We start from the raw sequence: 24,973 nt of genomic DNA on the forward strand, positions 1-24,973 counted from the left end.
TGTAATTTTATCTACAACGTAATTACTTTATGTACCCACGCACTGTCTAAACCAATGAAATTTATTCCAATTAAAACTCCAATGCGAAAACATTTCAAGCTGAAAATACACACTCACACACAAGCTTGTATTCAACGCAGAACAGCAAAACTGCAACATCTTAAATGAAGAAAAAGGGAATAATTAACTTTCCATCATAACTGGGAATTGCTACATAGACATTTTTAGGATAATTAGCAGCATCTTGTCCTTTCCCACACTGCACAGATGCTTACCAAAATGATCATCTAAAACGCACTTGGCCTGAATTTCAAGAACATTATTACAGTATTCTTTTACACTGCAGACTTCTCACAAAGGTCCCTCAATGTCTCACAAAGGTCCCTTAATGTCCCCAACAAATCAAAATCTCAGAGAACATGCATGCTTGCCATGTCATTCTTCACCCCCACCCCACTGCCTCAGCACCTGATAAAGACACAAACTACCTTAGTAACGACCATATATTTGAATCAACAGTGCCTAGCACAATGGAGGTCGTGCCCCTGACTGTGGCCTGCAGGTTCTACCACATTCCAAACAAACAACAATAATATGTAAAATACAGCCATTTTTTCATGGTCTGTGTGTATATAAATCTCCTCACTGTATTTTCCACTTTATGCAGCCGATGAAGTGAGCTGTAGCTCACAAAAGCTTATGCTCAAATAAATTGGTTAGTCTCTAAGGTGCCACAAGTCCTCCTTTTCTTTTAGTGCTTATCAAGTACACTTTTAGTAGAGCTGAACACAGCCAGCTTTCTTGGCTTTGACTGCATGAGTTTATGCAACTAAAAATGAACGGAGCTTCTTGAGGTTTTATGGTTGAGGCTTTTCTGCTCAGTTCTGAAATAAAAGAACAGATCTGTATTTGTGGTATGGGAAGTGATATTTAGATATATGGCTAAAAGACATCAGAAGAGTATTGGGCTACTGTGAGTTCACCATGATGACGACTGGAGATTTTTGTTTAATCAAACTCCATTTTACAAAATTATAAACTATTTGTTTCCAATTGTGATTTTAAAAACAACAGATCTTATTTCAACAGCTGCGTATTAAGACAGAGGGTAATATTTTCAAAAGGGCCTGAATAACTTAGGAGCCTATGTTCCATTTTCAAAAGTGATCTATGCACTTAGGCTCAGATTTTAAAAGACACCTAAAGATGCAGATAGGTGCCTAGCCAGATTTTCAAAGCATTTAAGCAGATTAGGTGACTACCTCCCATTGATTCACCTGCTTAGGGACCACTGAAAATCCCAGGATGCCTTTAGGTGCCTAAATTTCTTTGAAAATCTGCCATCAGTAGCCTAAGTCACATTGACTTTCAATAAGACTTAGCCCTGGTCTACACTAGGACTTTAGGTTGAATTTAGCAGCATTAAATCGATGTAAACCTGCACCCGTCCACACGATGAAGCCCTTTATTTCGACTTAAAGGGCTCTTAAAATCGATTTCCTTACTCCACCCCTGACAAGTGGATTAGCGCTTAAATCGGCCTTGCCGGGTCGAATTTGGGGTACTGTGGACACAATTTGACAGTATTGGCCTCCGGGAGCTATCCCAGAGTGCTCCATTGTGACTGCTCTGGACAGCACTCTCAACTCAGATGCACGATTGTCTGCCGTTGCTCTGACGCAGGGAGGGGCAACTGACGACATGGCTTACAGGGTTGGCTTACAGGGAATTAAAATCAACAAAGGGGGTGGCTTTACATCAAGGAGTATTTCAGACAGGACTTCACGGAGGGTTCCAATAAGAAATGGTGCACCTAAGTTATTGTTCTTATTGGAACAAGCAGGTTGGTCTGGCCTCTGATTGATACATGGCTAGATTTACCTCGCTGCACCTTCTCTGTGAGTGACTGCAGTGTGACCTAGAGGAATGAGTCCCCTAGACAGGGGGTGGGGGGTTGCAAATGAGTACAAAACAAATCTGGTTTATTTCTTGTTTTGATACACTCCATCTATCTTTTACATCTTTGGCTGGCAGCAGATGGTGCAGAAGGACTGCATGCCATCCACATCTCATGGCTGCTCGGCAGAAGATGGTACAAGAGGACTGCTAGCAATATGTATTGCCTGCCTGCTCACCATAAGATGGTTCAATAGGACTGACTGCAGGACTAAAGAGAATGACCTGATCAAGACACTCCAAATTTAGTCCCTGCGCCCATGTCTGCCCAGGCGCTCCTGATTGACCTCACAGAGGCGACCAGGAGCACCTTGGACATGACGATGACGGCTACCAGTCCTACTGTACCATCTGCTGCCATAAGGCAATGGGTTGCTGCTGCTGTGTAGCAATGCAGTACCACATCTGCCAGCACCCAGGAGACATATGGTGACGGTGAGCTGAGCGGGCTCCATGCTTGCCGTGGTATGGCGTCTGCATGAGTAACTCAGGAAAAAAGGCGCAAAACCATTGTCTGCCCTTTCTTTCACGGAGGGAGGGAGGGAAGGGGGGCCTGACGATGTGTACCCAGAACCACCCGCGACAATGTTTTAGCCCCATCAGGCATTGGGATCTCAACCCAGAATTCCAATGGGCAGCGGAGACTGCGGGAACTGTGGGATAGCTACCCACAGTGCAACGCTCCGGAAGTCGACACTTGCCTCGGTACTGTGGAAGCACTCCGCCGAGTTAATGCACTTAATGTACTTAGAGCATTTTCTGTGGGGACACACACACTTGAATATATAAAACCGATTTCTAAAAAACTGACTTCTACAAATTCAACCTAATTTCATAGTGTAGACATACCCTTAGGCTCCTAAGTGCCTAAATCTATTTGAAAATGGCACTTAGGTGCTTTTGAACAAGTTTACTCAGAGGCTATGGAGTCAGTTACACTGCAAGTGCTGCCAGTGGGGACCTTGGGCTTCTGAATCTCTTTCCAGGTAGAAGTATTCTACCTGTATTTAAAGAAAAGTTTTGATTTTTAAAAAACATGTGTATTAAGTTGATGCTTATGAAAGGTGCTGGATTGTGAGCAGAATTAAGTCCTCTATTTACAGAACAAGTGCTGTACTGGTAATCACATTAAAAATGTCCCCACATTTGACCCACCAAGGTGTCTCCTGTGGCAGACATGGGGCTATTCTGTAATAATCTCTGGATACTATATTGGGAATTTTACTGTTGGGTGTATTGGGTTTAATCAACAGGGATGTTGGGAAACAAACAGGAATTCAAAACAATAATTCAAGGTAAGACAAACAAACAATTGAGGGTTGTCACAAGATAATGGAATGGACAATGACTTTAGGGAGACTGGCTTGACATCCTGCTTTTGGAAAGCAGGCCAAATTCAGGAAACTAAGACGACAAAGAACTTCTGGCTGGATAAAAGGTGCATGTCTCTCTAGGGCAGGAGTGTTTGTTTGAGAGACAATTTCTGTTGGGGAACAGACTGACACACAAAGACACTTGCTAGCATGTTTGAAGTAGTTAGGCTTTTCTAGGCTTCAGGGGGATGGTAAGCCATTAGGTAGAATAGATATGCCATAGACTATGTATTGTTTTAAAGTCCTTTTTCTCTTTTGTTAAGATTTATTCCAATTGTTCAGATTAAACAATACTATGGTTTTAAGAAGGCTGTCTGGTCACTATATTTCCCACTGGTCACAGACTCCCATAGGGAAGAACTGCAAGTACCAAACACAGTTGGACCCACTGGTAAGTACAGTAGATACACAGGGTTCTGTAGACCAGGGCCTGGTCTAAGAGTTGGAGAATCACATGATTTCACTGAAAGGACAAGTTAATGCAGGAGTCCTGACACCAGTGGTTGTGTATTAAGAGAAAGACCAGAGATGGGTCAGAGGTGCAGCTAGACCTGTACTCTTGACATAAGAACAGCCATACTGGGTCAGATGAAAGGTCCATCTAGCCCAGTATCCTGTCTTCCAATAGTGGCCAATGCCACATGCCCCAGAGGGAAAGAATGGAGTAGGTAATCATCAAGGGATCCATCCCCTGTCTCCCATTCTCAGCTTCTGGCAAACAGAGGTTAGGAACACCATTCCTGCTCATCCTGGCTAATAGCCATTGATGGACCTATCCTCTATGAACTTATCTAGTTCTTTTTTGAATCCTATTATAGTCTTGGCCTTCAGAACATGCTCTGGCAATGAGTTCTACAGGCTGACTGTGCTCTGTGTGAAGAAATACTTCATTTTGTTTGTTTTAAACCTGTTGCCTATTCAAGACACTTCCATCCTGGTCAGGACAGATCAACCTCTGGGGATATGAGAGAAGTTCCATCTCAATCCCCATTCAGTCCTTGACCTCTCTACTGAAGTGCCAATTAGTGCCTTTTGGGGTTCTGTCACTGGGAACTGCAATAAGACCACCAATTGCCTACTTTAAGTATTTCCCTCTTGCTTAAATTCCTTCTTTGCTGCCCTCTCCGCTCATGCTGAAGGCATAACAACAAAATCTAGGATTTAGCCTTAATTGGATCTCTGCAATGTTACCACCTGAATTAGCTCCCCGTCATGACTAATTGTCACTGCTTGGAGGTTGACATATTGCTTTCCTGTACTTTGCGATTGTCAAGAATTTCAAATGGTATGCTCAGCATGAGGAAAGAGTTTAGAAGTGGAAGGCCTAAAAAAGTAGGAGTCCTATTAAAATATTTGGCAGTAAGCCCCACATGCTTATCTTTAGCAGTACACTTTCCATTGCCAAAATGAGGGACTGACAGCAAAACTTGCTAGGGTCAGAGGTGTAAATCCCAGTCCTCTGGTCAATAATGGCTACTGAAATAGGATGACTATGGCAAAGGTAAAGCGGTGATCACTAGTATTGCCTAGCTAAGAATTGGGTACATCCTATATAATTGTTGTCATCTGGTTTCCTCCTGCCTCTTAGGCCATAAGCTCCTTGTGGCAGGGGCAGTTTGAATGGTGCCCAGTCCAATTGAATTTGACCTGAGGCCTTTAGTATGCAGAAAAGCTCATCTGTTTTTTCAGATATTGTGTGGGTTATCAAATGGTGAAAGTTTTCATCTTAAAAAATTGCTACAACTCTTTCTACTGCTCTTTAAAAATAGCCTTGGAATGATAGCATTAGTAATATAGGTGCATCAAGAAATTATATTAATTTCACTGCATGATACATTTTTAACCATGTAAACTCAGATCATGATACATATCTCAGTTATATTCCTCAGCTCTCCAAACCACATGGTAGAGAGGCTGCTCACACTGATCATCAGAAAAACCACTCTGTGCCTACCTGACGTAGAGTGACCGCTTCTGATTGGTTCTCAGGGAGCCAGACCCAGAACTCATGCTGTGGTTCATCATCTGCTCGCGTAGATCATGGATTTTTGCTTCAAATCGAGCGTACTCTGATGATGGAAAAAACAAACAAACCTCTATTGTAGCTGCATTACAATTGGTAAATGCAAATGAATGTTAAGATTAATAAATCCAGGACATGTTCTTAGAATCATGGTCACATGACCTATCTATCTTAAGCGTGTATATAACCCCATTACTGTAGCATCTGAGCACTTCACTATCTTTAATATATTCACCGCTCATAACACCAAGGTACTGTCATCTCTATTTTGTACATGGGGAACTGGGGCACAGAGAGACTGACTTGCCAAAGGGCACACACAAAGCCTGTGGCAGACCAGGTAACTGTATCCAGGCTAGCACTATACCCACTGGACCATCCTTCCTCTCAGTGACTGAATTACCTTGCTAATGGAGCACAAGGTATATTAAAATTACCAGTTGAACAAACACGTGAAGAAGCAATAAAGAAAGTTTCCAAAGTTCTTTCAAGTGGAACTGTGCAGTGGAGAACCTCCCCTCCTGATCTCATTTAGCAAGGAAATACCTGGGGATCTAATTTGTCCACACTGACTATGGAATTTCCATGAAAAATGCCCCTGCCTGGGTGCAGTGGGGGGCAAAAGCATGCAGTGAACCCCTTCTGCTCCCAGAGGAGTTACCCTTGCAGAAAGCACTGAACACCAAGGGGCCCTCCCATGCTGCACACTCCTTGAAGCAGAGGCCCAGTTTACCTGAACTGGAGGCCCAGTTTATCTGAAAGACAATGCTTGGGTGTGCACACACTGGGGACTTGATTCACCGTTGCCCTGCACCTTATTTACATTAGTGCCATGTGAATGCAAACTGGTTGTAAAATGCTACCAATTAGAATGGTAGCATTTTATACCCATTTTGCATTGGTCAAGGTACAGGGCAATAATGAATTGGACCCTACATCTTTAGTATGGGACTGGATGCAGCAACTGCTGCTCTTAGAAGCAGGCATAATTCCTCCAGACTCCACCATACTCACAGCCAGCTGCTAACTCCTTCCCTCTCTCCACTGCTCCATTGCCTCTGAGCCATAATACAACCCAGAGTTGGAGGGAGTTGCTAAAGAAAACTAAGAAGTTTTTTCCCCCCGAAATTCAGAGACTTCCTATTAAACAGGATATTTACAATGGACAGCCAGGCAAACACAGAACCCAGTATTACATACTTGCAAAAGAAAAGACTGATTTTAATAATAAAATATATCAATAATACTTATACTGAGCTTTACATGTTTAAAGCAATGTACAAACATTAATTAATCCTCACAACACCTCTATCAATTATATAGAAATTACTATCGCCATGTACAGTTGTTGAAGGTCCTCCAAACACCTCGATCCCAGCACAAAGCCTTCTCCTGCACCCCAAGCCCCTCATCCCTAGCCCCAGAGCCCGCACCCCGAGCCAGAGCCCTCACACCCCCCTGCACCTCAATCCCCTGCCTCAGCCCAGAGCATCCTCCCGCAATCCAAACCCCTGAGCCCCAGCCCAGAGCTCCCTCCTGCACTCCAAACCCCTCATCCTTGGCCCCACACTTCCCCCCCTCACATCCCAACCTCCAGCCCGGAGTCCCCTCTAGCACCCTGAACCCCCCATTTCTGGCCCCACCCTGGAACCCACACCCCCAGCCCAGAGCCCATACCCCTCCCACACCCCAACCCCCTGCCTCAATCCAGAGCCCCCTACCATATTGCGAACCCCTCGGCTCCACCCCCCAGCCTGGAGCCCCCTCCTTCACCCCAAACCCTCATCCCTGGCCCCACCCCAGAGCCTGCACCCTCAGCCGGAGCCCTCACACCCTCAGCCAGAACTCAACCCCCTGAGCCAGCCTGGTGAAAACGAGTGAGTGAGAGAGAGTGGGGAGAGTGAGTGACAGAGGAAAGGGGGATGGATTGAGTAGGGGGGCAGGGCCTCGGATGAGGGGTGGGGCAGGGGCCAATGCAGGGGTGTTGGTTTTGTGTGAGTCGAAAGTTGGCAACCCTACCCATTGCTTTTGTTTATGTACAAACTACTGGAGCAAGTTTTCAGATCATGCTGTTCCTTCAGGTTAATAATTTAGCAGATCCTCTTCTCACTTGCACCCTATTTTCTTTATAAGAAATCTTGACTCAAATTGAAACCCCTCTGTTGCGGACCAAAGTAATGCAACGACAAGACTTAAGTCTCATTTTCAAAAGTGATTTAAGCATGTAGGAGCTTAAGTCTTATTGCAAATCAATGGGACTTGGGCTCCCAAGTGCTGGAGGACCAGATATTTTAAGTCAGTGGGAGTTAGGTGCCTAAATACCTTCAAAAATCTGGCCCTAAATCACTTTTGAAAATGCGATTTAGGTGCTTTTGCAAATCTTACCCCTAATCTAGGATTTGTACATGACTCAGATTAGGTCATTTTCTCTTTGGTGAATCTGGTCAAGATTCACTTTGTAAATTGTTTTGTTTCTGTCAAGCCGTTAACTTGGTATTATTACTATTACAGCTATTTATTTTTCTCTACCTCATTATGTGCTCCTTCCTATATGGTAAACCATCTTGATATCTATGAAAGGTACATTTTAAAAAATCAATTAAAAAAGGAGCCTGCATTTCCACTACTAAACAGAGACAGTCTCAGGGCTGTCAATCTGGCCCTTTTCACAAGCATTATATACACCCACAAGGATGTTAAACTATATTTCAAGGTGTATGTCAATAGGTTTTGGTGCTTTGCATCTGGATTAGGTCAAGAAAAGAAATAATTTACACCAGAGTAGCTTCTATCATAGCTTTCTCCTTTAATAATTAACAAAGCAATCCCACACAGATCCTGCATCTGAGATGTGGGAGGAATTCCTATATTTAGACTCCAATCTGTGGAGTGAGAAATGAAGATCAGAAAAGATGACTCTCCGTAGCACAGCATCAAATTACTTGCAGTTTGCACACCAACACCTTTGATACTTAGATGGGATGGTCAGATGATGAAGACGACTTCATTGAGTTTTGGATGACATTTCCTCAAGGTCCGGTACTTGAAATTGTTTTATTTGATTGCAAATTTATTCTGATTTTTCCTAGAAGATACTTATAAGATTTGTTATGATTTTTAAATATTTACTAACTACATGCTAGGTGTTCATGGGATCAAACTACAGGCCCCAGCTTGATTTGATTAAAGAACACAGTATATGTGAGGCTTTGCTGGGCTTTTTTTTTTTTTTTTAATTGAAATAAGTTCAGAAATGTAGATGTTTATGAAACCAATTTCATATCAAGTAGTTATCAGTGTTTCGCTCTCAACCTGGGAAGACATCTCTAGTGGGTCCCCAAGGGTCAGTCCTGGGTCTGGTTATACTCAATATTTTCCTTAATGACTTGGATAATGGAGTGGAGAGAATGCTTACAAAATCTGTAATGACACCAACGTGGGGTTGCAAGAACTTCGAAGGACAGGATGAGAATTTAAAATGACCTTGACAAATTGGAGAATTGGTCTGAAATCAACAAGATGGAATTCAATAAAGACAAGTGCAAAGTACTACACTTAGGAAGCAAAAAAATCAAATGCACAACTACACAATGGGAAACAACTGACTAAGCAGCAGGATCTGGGGGATATAGTGAATCACAAATTGAATATGAGCGAGTAATGTGATGAAGTTTCTGGAAAAAATCAATTCAGACAATTAAGGTCGTGACAGATGGACAAAAGGGAAAAATACATTCAGTGAAAGGCTGATTCACAGTCTTGTGGCCCTTTGAAGAAAGAAGAAAACCACAGCACATCACTGTCTGATGCATTGCTACACTTTGCCAACTTTGACTTAGCAAAATCTCCATGAAAAGGGGCATGTGATTCATATCTGAAGTTCCTGTGCTCCCTAGAGGCATGGGCAGCAGGTGACCTGCCAGCTTGGGGAAGCTAGTCCCGGGCTGGCATCACCCCTCCTGCTCACCTTCCCGCACCGGAGCCCAGAGCCTCTCCCCCTCCCCGTGGCTGCCAGACCCTGCCTCAACTCCCGGACACCAGGCAGGCGTCGCATGTCCCCACAAGTCCCCTCCCGCAGCCTCCCATCCCAGCGCAGGGCAGGCAGCCCCAGCGCCGGCAGCCCCCCCCCAGCCCCAGTCCCAGCCCGCTTCCCTGAAGAGGAGCAGCCAGCATGTCTGGGCTGGGACCAAGGGGAAAGGGCAGGCAGGAGGGGGCATTCTAGGCAGAGCGTGGGCAGGGCCACGCTGGGCTGTTTGGGGAGGCATAGCCTCCCCCAGCCTACCATATATGCCAGTCTGCCTAGAGGCTTTCCAATAACAAGAGTCAGGGCCCTTTATTTAGGAGCCTAAAAATTAATGTAGGAGACTAACTCCAAGCACCCATTTTTGGTGCTTGAGGTCCAAGGCACCTATAACATCCACCAAGCTAAATCTACTACACAGGCTAGTGGTAGGAAAATTTTAATTTTGCTTAAGTTGCTTTTTAGTTATAAAATTAGAGCATAGCAACGGAAAACACAAGAATAAGAATTTTGCAGCTCCCACAAAAAACAGTTAAGACTCTTTATGTTAAGAGTATAAAACAGTTAAGACTCTTTATAATTAAAATATAATTATTTTCATCCTTAATCTTGTATAACAGGTTGCAGCTTAGACTTAGCTTAGAGCAGTAAAAAAACCCAAACCAACCCAAACCTGAAAACAGATTCTGATGGAAATGCTGATACACTATATAGCAGTGGAAATGACACCACTGAAATGCATGAATATTAGCCAACCCCACCTACACTCGTTTGAATTTATCTAATGTTGGCACCATTAGAGAGATCTTAATTCTTTCTGTCAGCAGGTATTAAATTTTGCTCTCCAGTATTATGCAGGTTCATCAATGTTTGCTTCAAGATGATAAAAGCTTTCATAAGCACTGCTATTAGATTTTTAAAATAATGCACCTGCAACCCCGTTTGGTACATTGTGAAACAGTGACTGTCAGTAACATGGGTGATTGGTTGGCAAAGGATCACACATTTGTCAGACTGTACAAGAAAAAAAAGCAGCCTAAAACCCTAATACTCCACTTTCAAGATGATTACTACAACGATATATTTGTTTTTAAAAAGACACTAGAAAAGTATTAGAAGACAAAATATCAGCTTGAAAAGGATATGTCAAATCAGTACAAGCTAGTATAAGCAAGGACTACTGAATGAAGGAGCTAGATCCTCAGTTGGTGTAAATGTGGCACAGTTTTAATGGAGCTATGTCAATTTACACCAGAGGAGGTTCCAGCCAACAGGTTTTGTCTGGATACAAAATGTACAGCTCAGGTGTCAAGTTGTCAGCTGAATGCCTTGGATCTCTGAGGGCGTATGATACTATCATTGTAGTATAGTTATTTATACAATTTATGTAAACCATTCTTTTTCTCCCTTTACTCTTGGCCATCAATAAGTTTAGACCTGAAATTAGATGAAGGCTTCTAACCATCATAAGAGTGAAGTTCTGGAACAGCTTTCCAAGGGGGACAGTAGGGGCAAAAAACCTGGCTTTAAGACTGATAAGTTTCTGAAGGGGACGGTATGAGGGGACTGCCTACAATGGCATACGGCCCATCAGCGACTGCCAATAGCAAAAATTCCCCACTGCTGGAGATGGGACACTTGATGGAGAGGCCTCTGAGTTACTACAGAGATTTCTTTCCCAAATATGTGTCTGGTGGGTCTTGACCACATACTCAGGGTCTAACTGATCACTATATTTGGTGTCAGGAAGGAATTTTCCCCCAGGTCAGATTGGCTGAGACCTGGGTTTTTTTTTTACCTTCCTCTGCAACATGGGGCATGGGATACTTGCAGGTTTAAACTAGTGTAAATGGTGAATTTTCTGTAACTTTAAGTCTTTGAACCATGATTTGAGGACTTCAGTAATTCAGCCAGGGGTTGGGGTCTATTACAGGAGTGGGTGGGTTAGGTTCTGTGGCCTGCAATGTGCAGGAGATCAGATTAGATTATCTCAATGGTCCCATCTGACCTTAAAGTCTATGAGGCAGTTGTCTTTGCTGGATAGCTTAAGATTTCTTTTTTATTATAAATACAAAGTTGGGATCCTTTTTACTTTGGTTTTTACTTCTGTGAGGGTACATAGATTTGTTTTAAAGAAAACAAGCATCCACCATATGTACATCCTGGATTAGAGAGGAAGAATGGACCAGGGATTAACATACTTTGGAGACCTAGGTTTAATCTCCTGCTCTGCCACAGACATCCTGCATGACTTTGGGTAAATCACTTCGCTCCTCAGTTTCCCATCTGTAAAATTGGGATAATATCATCTCTCTACCTCACAGGAGTGTAATGAGGGTAAATCCATTAAGGATTGTGAGGTTCTCAGATACTACAGTAATGGGGGTTGGGTAAGTACCTATAGGGTGACCAGATGTCCCAATTTTGGGGTCTTTTTCTCACATAGGCACCTATTACCCCCACCTCCTGTCCCAATTTTTGACACTTGCTATCTGGTCAGCTTAAGTACCTAAGATATAGAAATTCTGACTGTTTTCCCTGAAGCCTGGTATTTATTATTTGAATATACAAAAGAGCACTGGAGCATGAGTTTTAAATGGAAGAGACAGGATGAAGTGTGGTCCAGAGCATGCTAAGCGATGTACTTGCTTTCTTTGGCCTTATTTCTACTAGTCAGGAAGAACAACAGCCCTTTCATTACTCCAGGCTCAGGCTCCCATGCCCTCCCTATTCTGTTCATCATTTTTACCTTGTACTAAGGAGTTTGGATCCCAATTCGCTGTTGCTCTGCACACCACAGCAAAGTGCAAAAGGGTTCCAAATGAGAATCCCACCCACCCTGTATTAGTGAATTGCAACAATGAATTGAGCCCTTAAAGTTTGATCCTGCAAGGTGCTGAGTACTCTGGCCCTGATCCAGCAAAGCACTTAGGTATATATTTAACTTTAAGCCCATGCAGAGTCCCGTTGACTCCAGGTCAGTTTCCTGTGCAGTTCATTGGGACCACTGGTGCTTAAAGTTACACATGAGCTTAAATGATTTGCTGGATCAGGGCCAAAGTGCACAGCACTTTGCAGGACCAAGCCATTAATGGAAAAGTGATATGCTTTGTGATTAGGCCATTAAATTCTATCCTGTTTGAGCTGAATACCTACTTGCTTTGGGATCCTCACTGATCATTCACATGCTCCCACGTTTCCTAGTCATTTTATAATTTTCCTAACCTTTTCCATACCCCATCCTCATGTTACAAGAGAAAGTAGTTTCCATGGTCCCGTCCCTCCCCGCATGTAAGTATAAAGGAAGGGAGGGGGCTCGTGACCATCCAGGCTGAGAACCCAGGAGGTACACTTTATCTTTTTAAGTACAGAGAGCCTTCAGAATGTGTATATATTCCCAGCTCTACCGCAAGTGACTTCCGGCGTGATCTTGGGCAAGCTGTTTCACCCCCCTGTGCCTGTTTTCCCTGCCAGCCTTTGTCTTGTCTGTTTAAACCACAGATAATGTCACTGACATTAATCAAGCCAGGATTTAACCCTTTTGGGCAGGGACTGGCTCTTACTGTGTGTTTAACAGTGCCTAGCACCAGTTTCAGTCAGAACCTCTAGGAACTCCTGTAATACAAATAAATAATAATTGATCATAGCATTAAAAATGAGATACACTCTTCTAACTTTTATTCTTCTGATATATGTTTCCTACACAGCACAGTTAAGCTTTCATGTTTAACCCCATGCATCAAGCCTAACTCCTCACCAAGAATATATTTATTGTACATGTTGAAATAATAAAAAACCTTTAATAATCTGAGGCTGTAAAGTATTTACTTCTCAGATTACAAAGATTTTCACTGATCATTAATCTGCACAGAATGCGTTATCTGAATAGCCTGTTAGCCCAAATAAGAAGGAGAAAGACTTTGTGGTATCATAGAATCATAGAATATCAGGGTTGGAAGGGACCTCAGGAGGTCATCTAGTCCAACCCCCTGCTCAAAAGCAGAACCAATCTCCAATTAAATCATCCCAGCCAGGGCTTTGTCAAGCCTGACCTTAAAAACTTTTAAGGAAGGAGATTCTACCACCTCCCTAGGTAACGCATTCCAGTGTTTCACCACCCTCCTAGTGAAAAAGTTTTTCCTAATATCCAACCTAAACCTCCCCCACTGCAACTTGACAGAGATAATCCCTCTGCAATACCTTTCTTCTGTGACATCCGGATCTGTGACATCCTGCAATACCTTTCTTCTGTGACACACTGACCACTGTCACAGATAGGAAACTTGACTTGATGGACCTTGAATCTGATCCAATCTGGCAATTCCTATGTTCTAATAATTCTGAAGGTAAATTTGACTTGATAGCAACCAAATCCACAGTATAAACATTCACTAAAAGTCACGAATGAATTCATTGTACAAGATTCTGGTACCATCAACAGAATAATGTTTCCATTTGTTAGGGTGACTTAGTTTATATTTGTTATGGTAGCATCCAGAGGCCCCAGTCAGAATTGGAGAGCCACTGTACTGTACAGTTTGTACGTTATACAGCCCAAAGTTATGTTGCTACTACTTCTCACTAACATTTCTCCCATTTGTAATGAAATTACCCAGGTTTCCAAAAGCACAGGAAATGATAAACAATATCGGTCTTGATATCTCTGGAGGGAAGATGCCTCTACATTTTACTTCCTTCTATATTTTGAATAAATGCATTTATTAATATTTTTAACACACACACTCTTTTGCAGGCACCCAGAGAAAAATCTCCCTCCCTTTTTAAAGATGTCAGCATACTCTGTGAGCTCACCCATTGCTTTGGCCTCTGAAACTTCAGCCCAGTAAGCTCACTTATGACATATACCCAGATCCTCAAAGGTATTTAGGTGCCTCACGCCCACTGAAACCAATGGGAGTTAGGTGCCTAAGTATCTTTGAGGATCTGGATCTTACTTCCTTAAAAGTCCTTCTCTTTATATCCACTAACTGCCCGTTACCAATTGTATTTACACCTTTAATTAACTTCAAATCAAACCTTGCCTTTGCATGCTTGCTCTGAAGCTGGCATCACATTCCAAATGTCACTGCCAACTTTCTTTTCATTTTCTTTACTACTGACGGTAATGCTTCTTCCATCTGTCACTCTTTTAGATACAGGCTTCATATCTGGTTAGTTGTGAATATAAAAAAAACCCTTGAAAATATATATTTTCCCTCACAAAATATTTAGAAAACTAATGTCATGTCCATTTCATAGTCAGAATGAATGAGTCAAATCCAAATTGTTCTCTGGAAGCTGTAGTTTCAAAGAATTTAGACCTTATAAATGAATCAAGTCTTTAGTGACAGGAAGTTTGTGTCCTATTGAGGCACTATTCAAACAGCCCCTGTTACGTCCTGTCTTTGGTCTATTCATTGTCAGCCTGGTCTTGTACCTGACCAGTTGAGAATTTACTCCAAATCCTTCCAGCTGTTGAATAAGGCTTTAACTGACCTGATATCCTTCAAAAAGATTATTCAAATTGCAAAAAGGTCTTGAGAATTATTTTCCCTAAATAGGACTTTATTTTATATCCCCACATAGCACTTTATTGGATTTTTTTAGTCCTTTTTTTTCCGGATGTGCTCAAAACAAAATAAAACGTGCCTCCTTGTGGGTCAAATTACACAAAGCTCACATTGACTGTCTCACACAATTTGCCAGGTAACATGTTCAATGTGGTACAAAGCAAGTAGTGAAAGCAGGAAGAGGATGTGGAACAAACAGGACACATATGTTCTGTCTTAGGAACACAGTCTGAAATCTTGGAAAAATTGGTTACATAAGTTGCCCCCAGGCATCTAACTTGCACAGCCAGCACTTGCTCGGCAGAGCACCATATGTCTCTTTAACCTTGATAGCTTTATAGGGGTTAGAGTTTTATAGAGTGCAGGATTGTTTAAAACTATCTCCAGTGTCTTAGGCAGAAGCTAACCTTTCTTCAGCATTAGGCAGGCTTCACCTTTTTCTTCAACAAATATTTATGTGAGGCATTGCAAAGAAACAAACCTTTTATATTAATATTCAAGCTACTTTATGTTACTCTTTAATTATTTCAGGGTAGCTATAGAGGATCTTAGTCATTTATTTACTTTTCAGAATTCCCCTGCAAAACTCCATTGCCAAAAGGAAACTTTTTATTATAATTATTATTCGATATCTCCATTGTTCTTTTCCAAGAGTAATTCTGTTTCTTTGGGAGTTGAGCATAAAATGCTGATTATCCTCATCTTGTTAATGATGATGCAGCCATACATTTATTGTATCTCAGAAAACTATGCAATGGAACCAGGAGAAGAGCTGGAGGTGGCAGCTTTTGAGTTATCTGAAGCATTATGGGGTTGCATCGGATTGTATAACTTGACCAACACAGTTCAGCCATCATAACACTCAGAAAGCTTGCAAATGCATTGGATGGTGTTGGGAGAAAGATAAAGTGTACCAAATTGGCTTTTCACACCCAATTTGAAGGTAAAAAATTAATAGATTCCAAGATCAGAAGGGATCGTTGTGATCATCTAGTCTCACCTGTATTACACAGGCCATAGAATTTCCCCAGAATATTTCCTTCAGTTTTAATCCAGATCTAATACCTTGCAACAACCCAATACAATTATGATTAGAGAAAAGCAATGAAAATTCCTAATAACTACAATAGAGCTTTGAACAGACATTTTCAAAAACAAATCTGGGACTATAGAACGATCCTACCTATGTTCATTTCAAAGTAAAACTGGAGTAATCGTGCTAAATTGGGGCCTAAAATGCTAAAATGACTTTTCAGAGTAGCCTATGCTTTGAACGAGTGGTTCTCAACCATGGGTATGCGTACCCCTGTGGATAGGCAGAGGTCTTCCAGGGGGTATATCAACTCATTTAGATATTTACCTAGTTTTACAACAAGCTACATAAAAAGCACTAGCGAAGTCAGTTCAAACTAAAATTTCATACAGACAATGACTTGTTTATACTGCTTTGTATACTATACACTGAAATGTAATACTTTATATTCCAGTTGATTTATTTTAGGGCTATCAAGCGATTAAAAAATTTAAGCGCGATTAATTGCTCTGTTAAACAATAATAGAATATCATTTGTTTAAATATTTTTGGATGTTTTCTACATTTTCAAATATATTGATTTCAATCTGATCACAGAATATTAAGTGTTCAGTGTTCACTTCATATTTATTTTTTATTACAAATATTTGCACTGTAAAAAGAAACAAAAGAAATAGTATTTTTCAGTTCACCTAATACAAGTACTGTAGTGCAATCTCTTTATCATGAAAATTGAAGTTACAAATGTAGAATTATGTACAAAAAATAACTGCACACAAAAATAAAACAATGTAAAACTTTAGAGCCTACAAGTCCACTCAGTCCTACTTCTTGTTCAGCCAATTGCTCAGACAAACAAGTTTGTTTACATTAGCAGGAGATAATGCTGCCCACTTCTTGTTTACAATGTCACCTGAAAGTGAGACTTGGAGGCTCTGAAGTTTTACATTTTGTTTTTGAGTGCAGTTATGTAACAAAAAATCTACATTTGTAAATTGCACTTTCATGATAAAGAGATTGCACTACAGTACTTGTATGAGGTGAATTGAAAAGTATTATTTTTTATTTATCATTTTTACAGTGCAAATATTTGTAATAAAAATAATATAAGGTGAGCACTATACACTTTGCATTCTGAGTTGTAAATTGAAATCAAATATTTGAAAACATAGAAAAACATCCAAAAATATTTAATAAATTTCAATTGATATTCTATTGTTTAACAATGCAATTAAAACTGCGATTAATTATGATTAATTTTTTTATCACAATTAATTTTTTTGAGTTAATTGCATGAGTTAACTGCAATTAATTGACAGCCCTAATTTATTTTATACTTTTATGGTAAAAATGAGAAAGTAAGCAATTTTTCAGTAGTAGTGTGCTGTGACACTTTTGTATTTTTATGTCTGATTTTATGAGCAAGTCATTTTTAAGTGAATGTAACTTGGGAATATGCAAGACAAATCAGACTACTGAAAGGGGTACAGTAGTCTGGAAAGATTGAGAGCCACTGCTTTAAACAACTAACTCACACTGTGTCAGTCTTTCATTTGTGTTGTGTGAAAATCTGATCTGCTCGGAGTGTGTGAGATCAGAGTGGGGCTCTTAGAAAAGACGTGGAAATTATGTTCCTTCTGAAAATGAGGAGAGGGGATGCCGACATGATTCCATTAATTCCATAAACCAACATAAAAGCTGTAGCCTGCAGTAAAAATATAAATCTCTTCAAGAAGTATCAACTAAGCAGAAAATAAAATAGTAGCAAAATATACCAAAAAATCTTCCTGACATAATTATATACATAACAGGGTAGCCTTGTAGGCTTATAAAAACACAATGATCAGAAGATACATAAGAAGTAGCATCCAAGTTTCACAAAACTATAATGAAAATGAACGTGCATATATGTAGCTGGGCCAACTTATGTTGCTATTATAACTAACAGTGTTTTGCTTACATTAAGCTATTCCATAAACAGCTCTCCCCATGGCTTTGAGACCAGGCTAGCTTGGTAAACAGCTCTTCCCTTTTTCTCCTTCTCTTTGCTGTCAACTGTGATGATCTACCAAACAACAACATTTTACAATATCCACTCTCAACATAGTGCTGGGACTCCGAACAGAACTGAAAACAAGGTTTGTTCAAACTGTGGGTTCGTTGCTCAAATATAAACCATCCAGTCTTAAAATAAAACTGGGAAAAAGTCCCAGACAGCCCCCAATAAAGGAAGAGCAGGTGGAAAAATGGGAGATAAACTTGCCACAGATACACTGTCCTGAACTAAAAGGCCTTACATCTAATATTGGAAGTAGCCAGAGATTTGTACCATTCTGCCATGGCTCCCTGATTAAAGGGACTAACTCAAACATGTAATGGAGAGATTACAATAGAGGATGCTATATATAAACTTGACAAATGTAATGTAATACACACTGTTGCCTCAGTGCATGCCCTGATCCCTTGTAGCTCCCTAAAATTAATATTTACCTCTGTAAATCTACTGTAAGGAACATGTTCAATATTGAACATACAGAGGATGCAAAAGCACCAAAGTGTTTACTAATCTGAGTCTGGGACTATGTAAAAGTAGAACAATGAAGAAGCATTGGTGGAATACACAGAAATTTCATTTTGGGGTTCTGCTGATGAACCACTTGAGCTCCACTCTCACCTTTTATGGGGTCGGATCCTTTTGCCAGAAACTCACCTTTGTATTATGACCTTCCAGAGCAGCGATATCTGAATCTGCATCATTACTCCAAAAACAGGTGCCAAATTTCTAGGAATGTGCATATCATTACAATGAAAAATATGCTAAAAATCATTCAGGGACTACTTTGATGGGAATTTTGGGAGTGCCAGGCATGCAGATCAGGTAAAAGTCCAGGAGGAATCAAACACTAAGCAGGGAGAGAGTAGATGTCTACCGAAGTGCAAGTGAGCAGCCAGAGTTACTGACAAGACCACAGGGAAGATGTACATGCTTTATAGATGATGGAAATGCTGACAGCTTCCCATCTGTTGCATAGGTTTAATTCATACTGTCATGATTTTGACAAGAATCACAAAACAGGAATGACAACCTCACAACCTCTCCCTGGGGACCAGCACTTCATTCTCTGGGGTAAGTGAGTGCTTTGTTTTCATTCCATTGCAGTTTATTATTGTATTGCAATGTTTTAAAAGGAAGATGTGTGTTAAATAGAAGATAAAAGGGGCCTGATTCTCCTCACACTTAAATTCTGGTTTTGTTCTGGTGTAACTGTGTTAACTTTATTCCATGGAGTTCCACTCCTGATTTAACCACCATCAGAGAGAAATCAGATAGCTTTCAAGACTGTTTTATTAGCCAGTAAATCCTTGGGTCAATTTTCATCTTGTGTGCTGGGCCCCTGGTTTCCATTAACAATCATGACAGCCGAGTGGATAGATCAACACACTGAAAATGTAGCTCTCTCTTTCTTTTGACACTATACTCTGATTTGGGATGCTAGGGGTACAAAGTTCATTTTGAGATTTATGGGTTTCATTTTTATGCTTTCGTCTGCTTAGTTGTGTTTGGGCAATGAAAGATTCACTTGCTAGCATATGTCCTGGTGGTTGTGATTTCTCAATTTCTAAACTCAACAGGATTTGCACCCCTACATACAAGATATTCAGTGTGAACCACCAATCTAAGAGCCCAGAAGTCAATGGGAGTACAAATGGAATAGCTGTAGAATCTGGCCCTTCATGTATTCTTTGTAGACTGAATGATTGCCATGACGGTAGCACTTCTTTAGTTCTTTAGAGATGGAGAGAAACACTGCCAGTTACTGCGTTTTGTGGTCTAGCAGACACACGAAGAAAGAGGAGGAAGGTGACATAAATAAAGGGAAGGGTAAACCCCTTTGAAATTCCTCCTGGCCAGGGGAAAGCTCCTCTCACCTGTAAAGGGTTAAGAAGCTAAAGGTAACCTCGCTGCCACCATGTCAAGGTTCCTCCCCCACTCTGAACTCTAGGGTACAGATGTGGGGACCTGCATGAAAAACCTCCTAAGCTTATCTTTACCAGCTTAGGTCAAAACTTCCCCAAGGTACAAAATATTCCACCCGTCGTCCTTGGATTGGCCGCTACCACCACCAAACTAATACTGGTTACTGGGGAAGAGCTGTTTGGACGCGTCTTTCCCCCCAAAATACTTCCCAAAACCTTGCACCCCACTTCCTGGACAAGGTTTGGTAAAAAGCCTCACCAATTTGCCTAGGTGACTACAGACCCAGACCCTTGGATCTTAAGAACAATGAACAATCCTCCCAACACTTGCACCCCCCTTTCCTGGGAAATGTTGGATAAAAAGCCTCACCAATTTGCATAGGTGACCACAGACCCAAACCCTTGGATCTGAGAACAATGAAAAAGCATTCAGTTTCTTACAAGAAGACTTTTAATAAAAATAGAAGTAAATAGAAATAAAGAAATCCCCCCTGTAAAATCAGGATGGTAGATATCTTACAGGGTGATTAGATTCAAAAACATAGAGAACCCCTCTAGGCAAAACCTTAAGTTACAAAAAAAGATACACAGACAGAAATAGTTATTCTATTCAGCACAATTCTTTTCTCAGCCATTTAAAGAAATCATAATCTAACACATACCTAGCTAGATTACTTACTAAAAGTTCTAAGACTCCATTCCTGGTCTATCCCCGGCAGAAACCAGTATATAGACAGACACAGACCCTTTGTTTCTCTCCCTCCTCCCAGCTTTTGAAAGTATCTTGTCTCCTCATTGGTTATTTTGGTCAGGTGCCAGTGAGGTTACCTTTAGCTTCTTAACCATTTACAGGTGAGAGGAGCTTTCCCCTGGCCAGGAGGGATTTCAAAGGGGTTTACCCTTCCCTTTATTTATGACATACTTTTTTTATGACGTATCTTTTTTGTAACTTAAGGTTTTGCCTAGAGGGGTTCTCTATGTTTTTGAATCTAATTACCCTGTAAGATATCTACCATCCTGATTTTACAGGGGGCATTTCTTTATTTCTATTTACTTCTATTTTTATTAAAAGTCTTCTTGTAAGAAACTGAATGCTTTTTCATTGTTCTCAGATCCAAGGGTTTGGGTCTGTGGTCACCTATGCAAATTGGTGAGGCTTTTTATCCAACATTTCCCAGGAAAGGGGGGGTGCAAGTGTTGGGAGGATTGTTCATTGTTCTTAAGATCCAAGGGTCTGGGTCTGTAGTCACCTAGGCAAATTGGTGAGGCTTTTTACCAAACCTTGTCTAGGAAATGGGGTGCAAGGTTTTGGGAAGTATTTTGGGGGGAAAGACGCGTCCAAACAGCTCTTCCCCAGTAACCAGTATTAGTTTGGTGGTGGTAGCGGCCAATCCAAGGACGACGGGTGGAATATTTTGTACCTTGGGGAAGTTTTGACCTAAGCTGGTAAAGATAAGCTTAGGAGGTTTTTCATGCAGGTCCCCACATCTGTACCCTAGAGTTCAGAGTGGGGGAGGAACCTTGACATGGTGGCAGCGAGGTTACCTTTAGCTTCTTAACCCTTTACAGGTGAGAGGAGCTTTCCCCTGGCCAGGAGGAATTTCAAAGGGGTTTACCCTTCCCTTTATTTATGACAGAAGGGATTAGAGAATAGTCCATCAGCAGGTTGAGCACCACTAATTCGAACTAAAGAATGGAGGGTTCAGCGTGGATTTGTGATGTTTACAGACGAGTGAGTCCCAGGGGTGGGTAGGAGCACGAGCATTGTTGAAGTCCCACTTCCAGACAATACTGAATGTCATGAGAGAGAACTGAGCCACAAGGAATTGTTCCACACTGGCCCTCCCTCAGCACTGCAGCACAACCTCAGGGGTCTAATCTTCCTTAAACAGCTGACCCCCCAAATCCATTTTTAGTGTGGCCTTCTGAGTTTCAGTTGTAGCAAGATTCTACTGTTGTTTCTATCTGCAGATTGGCATTGCTTGACACTGGCATAGTTTGTACTCCCCTCCCCCCTAGATTGGCTTTTCCTTTTCGGAGAGTGGGATAAACACTGGGACACTCTAATACTTTCTTACTACTGTATGTTGGCTTGACTGGAGCAGGGTGGTTTCTGTAGGAATATCTTTGATTAACTGCTTCCCAGGAGGTGACCCTCTGAGATACTCCAGGCAGGAAGGAGATGGCAGCTCCAGATGCTCAGCTAACAGCTTCCAATTAAGTGTGGTTAAGGGATGCTGCCAGAACTATTAGCTCCAATGACCCTGGCTGTCCCCAGAAAGCCTATGGAGCTTGTTTGACCAGGAGGGGCCCGAGCCCACCAGCATTTGAAGAAGCCTCTTGGATAACAAAGAGCTTTTAGCAGGGTTTAAATTGGCATTCATGTATGAGCAGGTGGAGTCCTAGATGGAGTTACACAGGGGCGAATGAAGAAGTTAAGCCTGCCTAAGTCACCAGGATGGGATGCTCATACTTTAGGTAAGATAGACATGCACACAGGTTGTTCATAAATTGTCTTTCCTCTAACGCGTTGTCCCATTTGCTAAATACAAATACTTCGTTTTAAGAAGGCTGTTGATCAATGTTGCTGGTCACAGGTCCTGGAGGGAGGAAACACATGTCCCCATAACTCAGTCAGACCTGCAGCATGATACATAGGACAGCATTACCAGGTCCTTGCTTCAGACTGGGAGAAATCATGGGATTCTACCCAGAGACAGGTAAGGACCACACCTGCTCTCTGAGGTGGGTGCACTCAGAGAGAGCAGAAGAGGGAACATGTTCAGCCAGCCCTACAACCATGATAGAAAGTAAAACAAACTTTTTGAGATTAAAAATATTTAAAATAAAACAAAACACGAGTGAGTAAAATTAAGATGAGCAAAAAAAAGTGCAGCATGAAATGAGGAGGGCTCTGCATGTGAAAGCCATCCAAGCCCTTGGGTAAAGGACAAAAATAATGGAAACTAGACTTAAAATAAATTACAATATTTTATCTGTGGTCTGTGAAGATCATTAGTGTCTGTGACCCATAGGCTGTAAAATTATTTAATATCCAAACAAACATTTTTTGTGTTCCTGCATCTAGCACAAAAATATTTATTGCAGTTAACTGAATTCCCTAGAACCCAATGGGCATTCATGGTCTTCAACAGGTTAATGTGAAATTAATTTGCACTAATTCACCCAAGACCAGAGAAGCCCAATCCAATCTGACTGTAGTGACATTTACCGTAGAACAGTATCTCCCTGTTGTCTTGCATGTTGCTCTGAGCCTTTGAGACATAAACCAATTTTAGCTTTCGCCTGCAATGAAACTCTTATGATAGTTCTCAGTCTTCCTTTGTTAAACGTACTGTGGAGCTCGCTCACCTCCAGATGAATAGGTAATATGCTGGCTCTTGATGTAGAGATTAAAGGGATAACATATTAGGCCAGCATGTCTCCACTGTTCCCTGATTGCCACCAAAGGGCTGGTATATTGGTATAACTCACTGTAGATTGTTCTCTGGGGTGACTTACTGATTCATTCTGAGAGAGGTTACTTTTGACTTGCAGTGCACATAGTTGAAGTTCTCCCTGCTGTTGCATGCGGGGAGGGGGAGTGGGGGGGGGGGAAGGCAAGGGCTGTGGATAAAGTTGCTAGTGCACACATTTCTGAAACAACACAGACAGCAACTTCTTAGGAAGAGGCACATCTTCCCTTCTGGGCTACAGGCACGGTGACGAAGTAATGATGAACTTCCAGGAACTGAAAGGCATAAGAGAACGGAAGGCCAGCATCAGAGATAATATAGAGCTGCAGACCAGGATGAGGGAAGACAACTGACTCCCATGCCTCTCATGTCTATCACTCTACTAATGAACCTGGCCTTGCAACAGATGGAAAATTTCTGATCCTCTAACATTAGGAAGCGGTAACAAAAGTCACCTGTCAGATACAGAATCCTCATACAAAAGCCAGAGTTAAGCTTCACAGCTTGAAACAGAGCATCTTGTAACTGTCCAGCACTCTTGCCTGTAGAAAGAGTAAATCTAGTAGCACTCAGGAACAGCAGAAAGCTACAAGCTCCATCTAGTTCATTCTACTTCTAAATAATATTCTGTATCTTTACAGCATAGCATCCTTCATCAAAGGGTTACAATCACATTCCTTCCCTCTAAGTGCTTGTATCTTTCTCATTTCAGGGTGCAGCTCCTGTTGCTGCCTTTGGTAATATTTTTTGAACAGAGTAGCCCTTTAGGGTGGATATGCCGCCAAAGTGACAGCAGAACTCCTTCCTCATAAGCCGGCTCTAGTGCTGGAGATCTTGTTAGCTCTCCTTGACACCTGCCCTACCTCTGAGTGCCCTGTAGCTCCCTAGTGCTTCAATATCCTTCCTTCTCCAACCCTGACCTAGCCCCTTGCAGTATCCCATTTTCCAGCATCCCTTCTATATATCCTGCAATCAAGACCATGTCCCACAACACCTCACCAGTGGCTCACAGACGTCAGGTTAATACACCTTAGGTCTCTATTTCCATGGCCCCCAATGAACTCTGAGCCACAGATCCCACTTCTTGGCTTTAGCCTGCTGTTCATCTCCTCAGCTGCAGCTGTCCTGACTCGTCTTGATGCGTCCTGCACACCAGCCCAGGTGCAGGCAGTAGGTAATCCTCCATCTCCTTCCCAGTCTCACCCATTTGCCTCACCTCTCCAAAAACTCTCCTCAACATTGCCCCACCCTTTGTAGAGCACTAGGCAGGTTTCTCTGATTTTCCCAACTTCTGCCAGATACCGGGCTGATTTGGTTTCATTGTCTCTTCATTATCAGCTTGGGTATTTCATCGATCAGTGATTGACTGTGATGATTCAAGACATAATCTTCCACCATCATTACTTTATACTTTCCTTTTCACAAAGCCATTTACTTCAAATACAGTTGACTACATGAAGGTATGAGTAAAACACAGTAGAATTAAAGTGAATAAAGGTTATTAAAACAACCTCTCTTCTGGATAAAGAGAAAGCCTGAAAGC

The 24,973-nt window shown here is 41.6% G+C and overlaps 1 protein-coding gene across 19 annotated transcripts in view; it reads right to left on the reverse strand.

Annotated features, from left to right (window-relative positions):
- Positions 1-24,973, reverse strand: part of DLG2 (discs large MAGUK scaffold protein 2) — a 1,493,215-nt gene that overhangs the window by 125,200 nt on the left and 1,343,042 nt on the right. For 18 of the 19 annotated variants that reach the window (XM_073336088.1, XM_073336081.1, XM_073336168.1 and 15 more), the window contains one exon: positions 5,284-5,398. In XM_073336088.1, coding sequence (XP_073192189.1) covers positions 5,284-5,398 — 115 coding nt within the window. Of the gene's footprint in view, positions 1-117; positions 160-5,283; positions 5,399-24,973 lie in introns of all 19 variants that reach the window. The other variant, XM_073336213.1, reaches the window with a different exon arrangement.

The sequence above is a fragment of the Lepidochelys kempii genome, chromosome 1 (assembly GCF_965140265.1).
Source record: "Lepidochelys kempii isolate rLepKem1 chromosome 1, rLepKem1.hap2, whole genome shotgun sequence".
Classification (NCBI taxonomy): Eukaryota; Metazoa; Chordata; order Testudines; family Cheloniidae; genus Lepidochelys; species Lepidochelys kempii.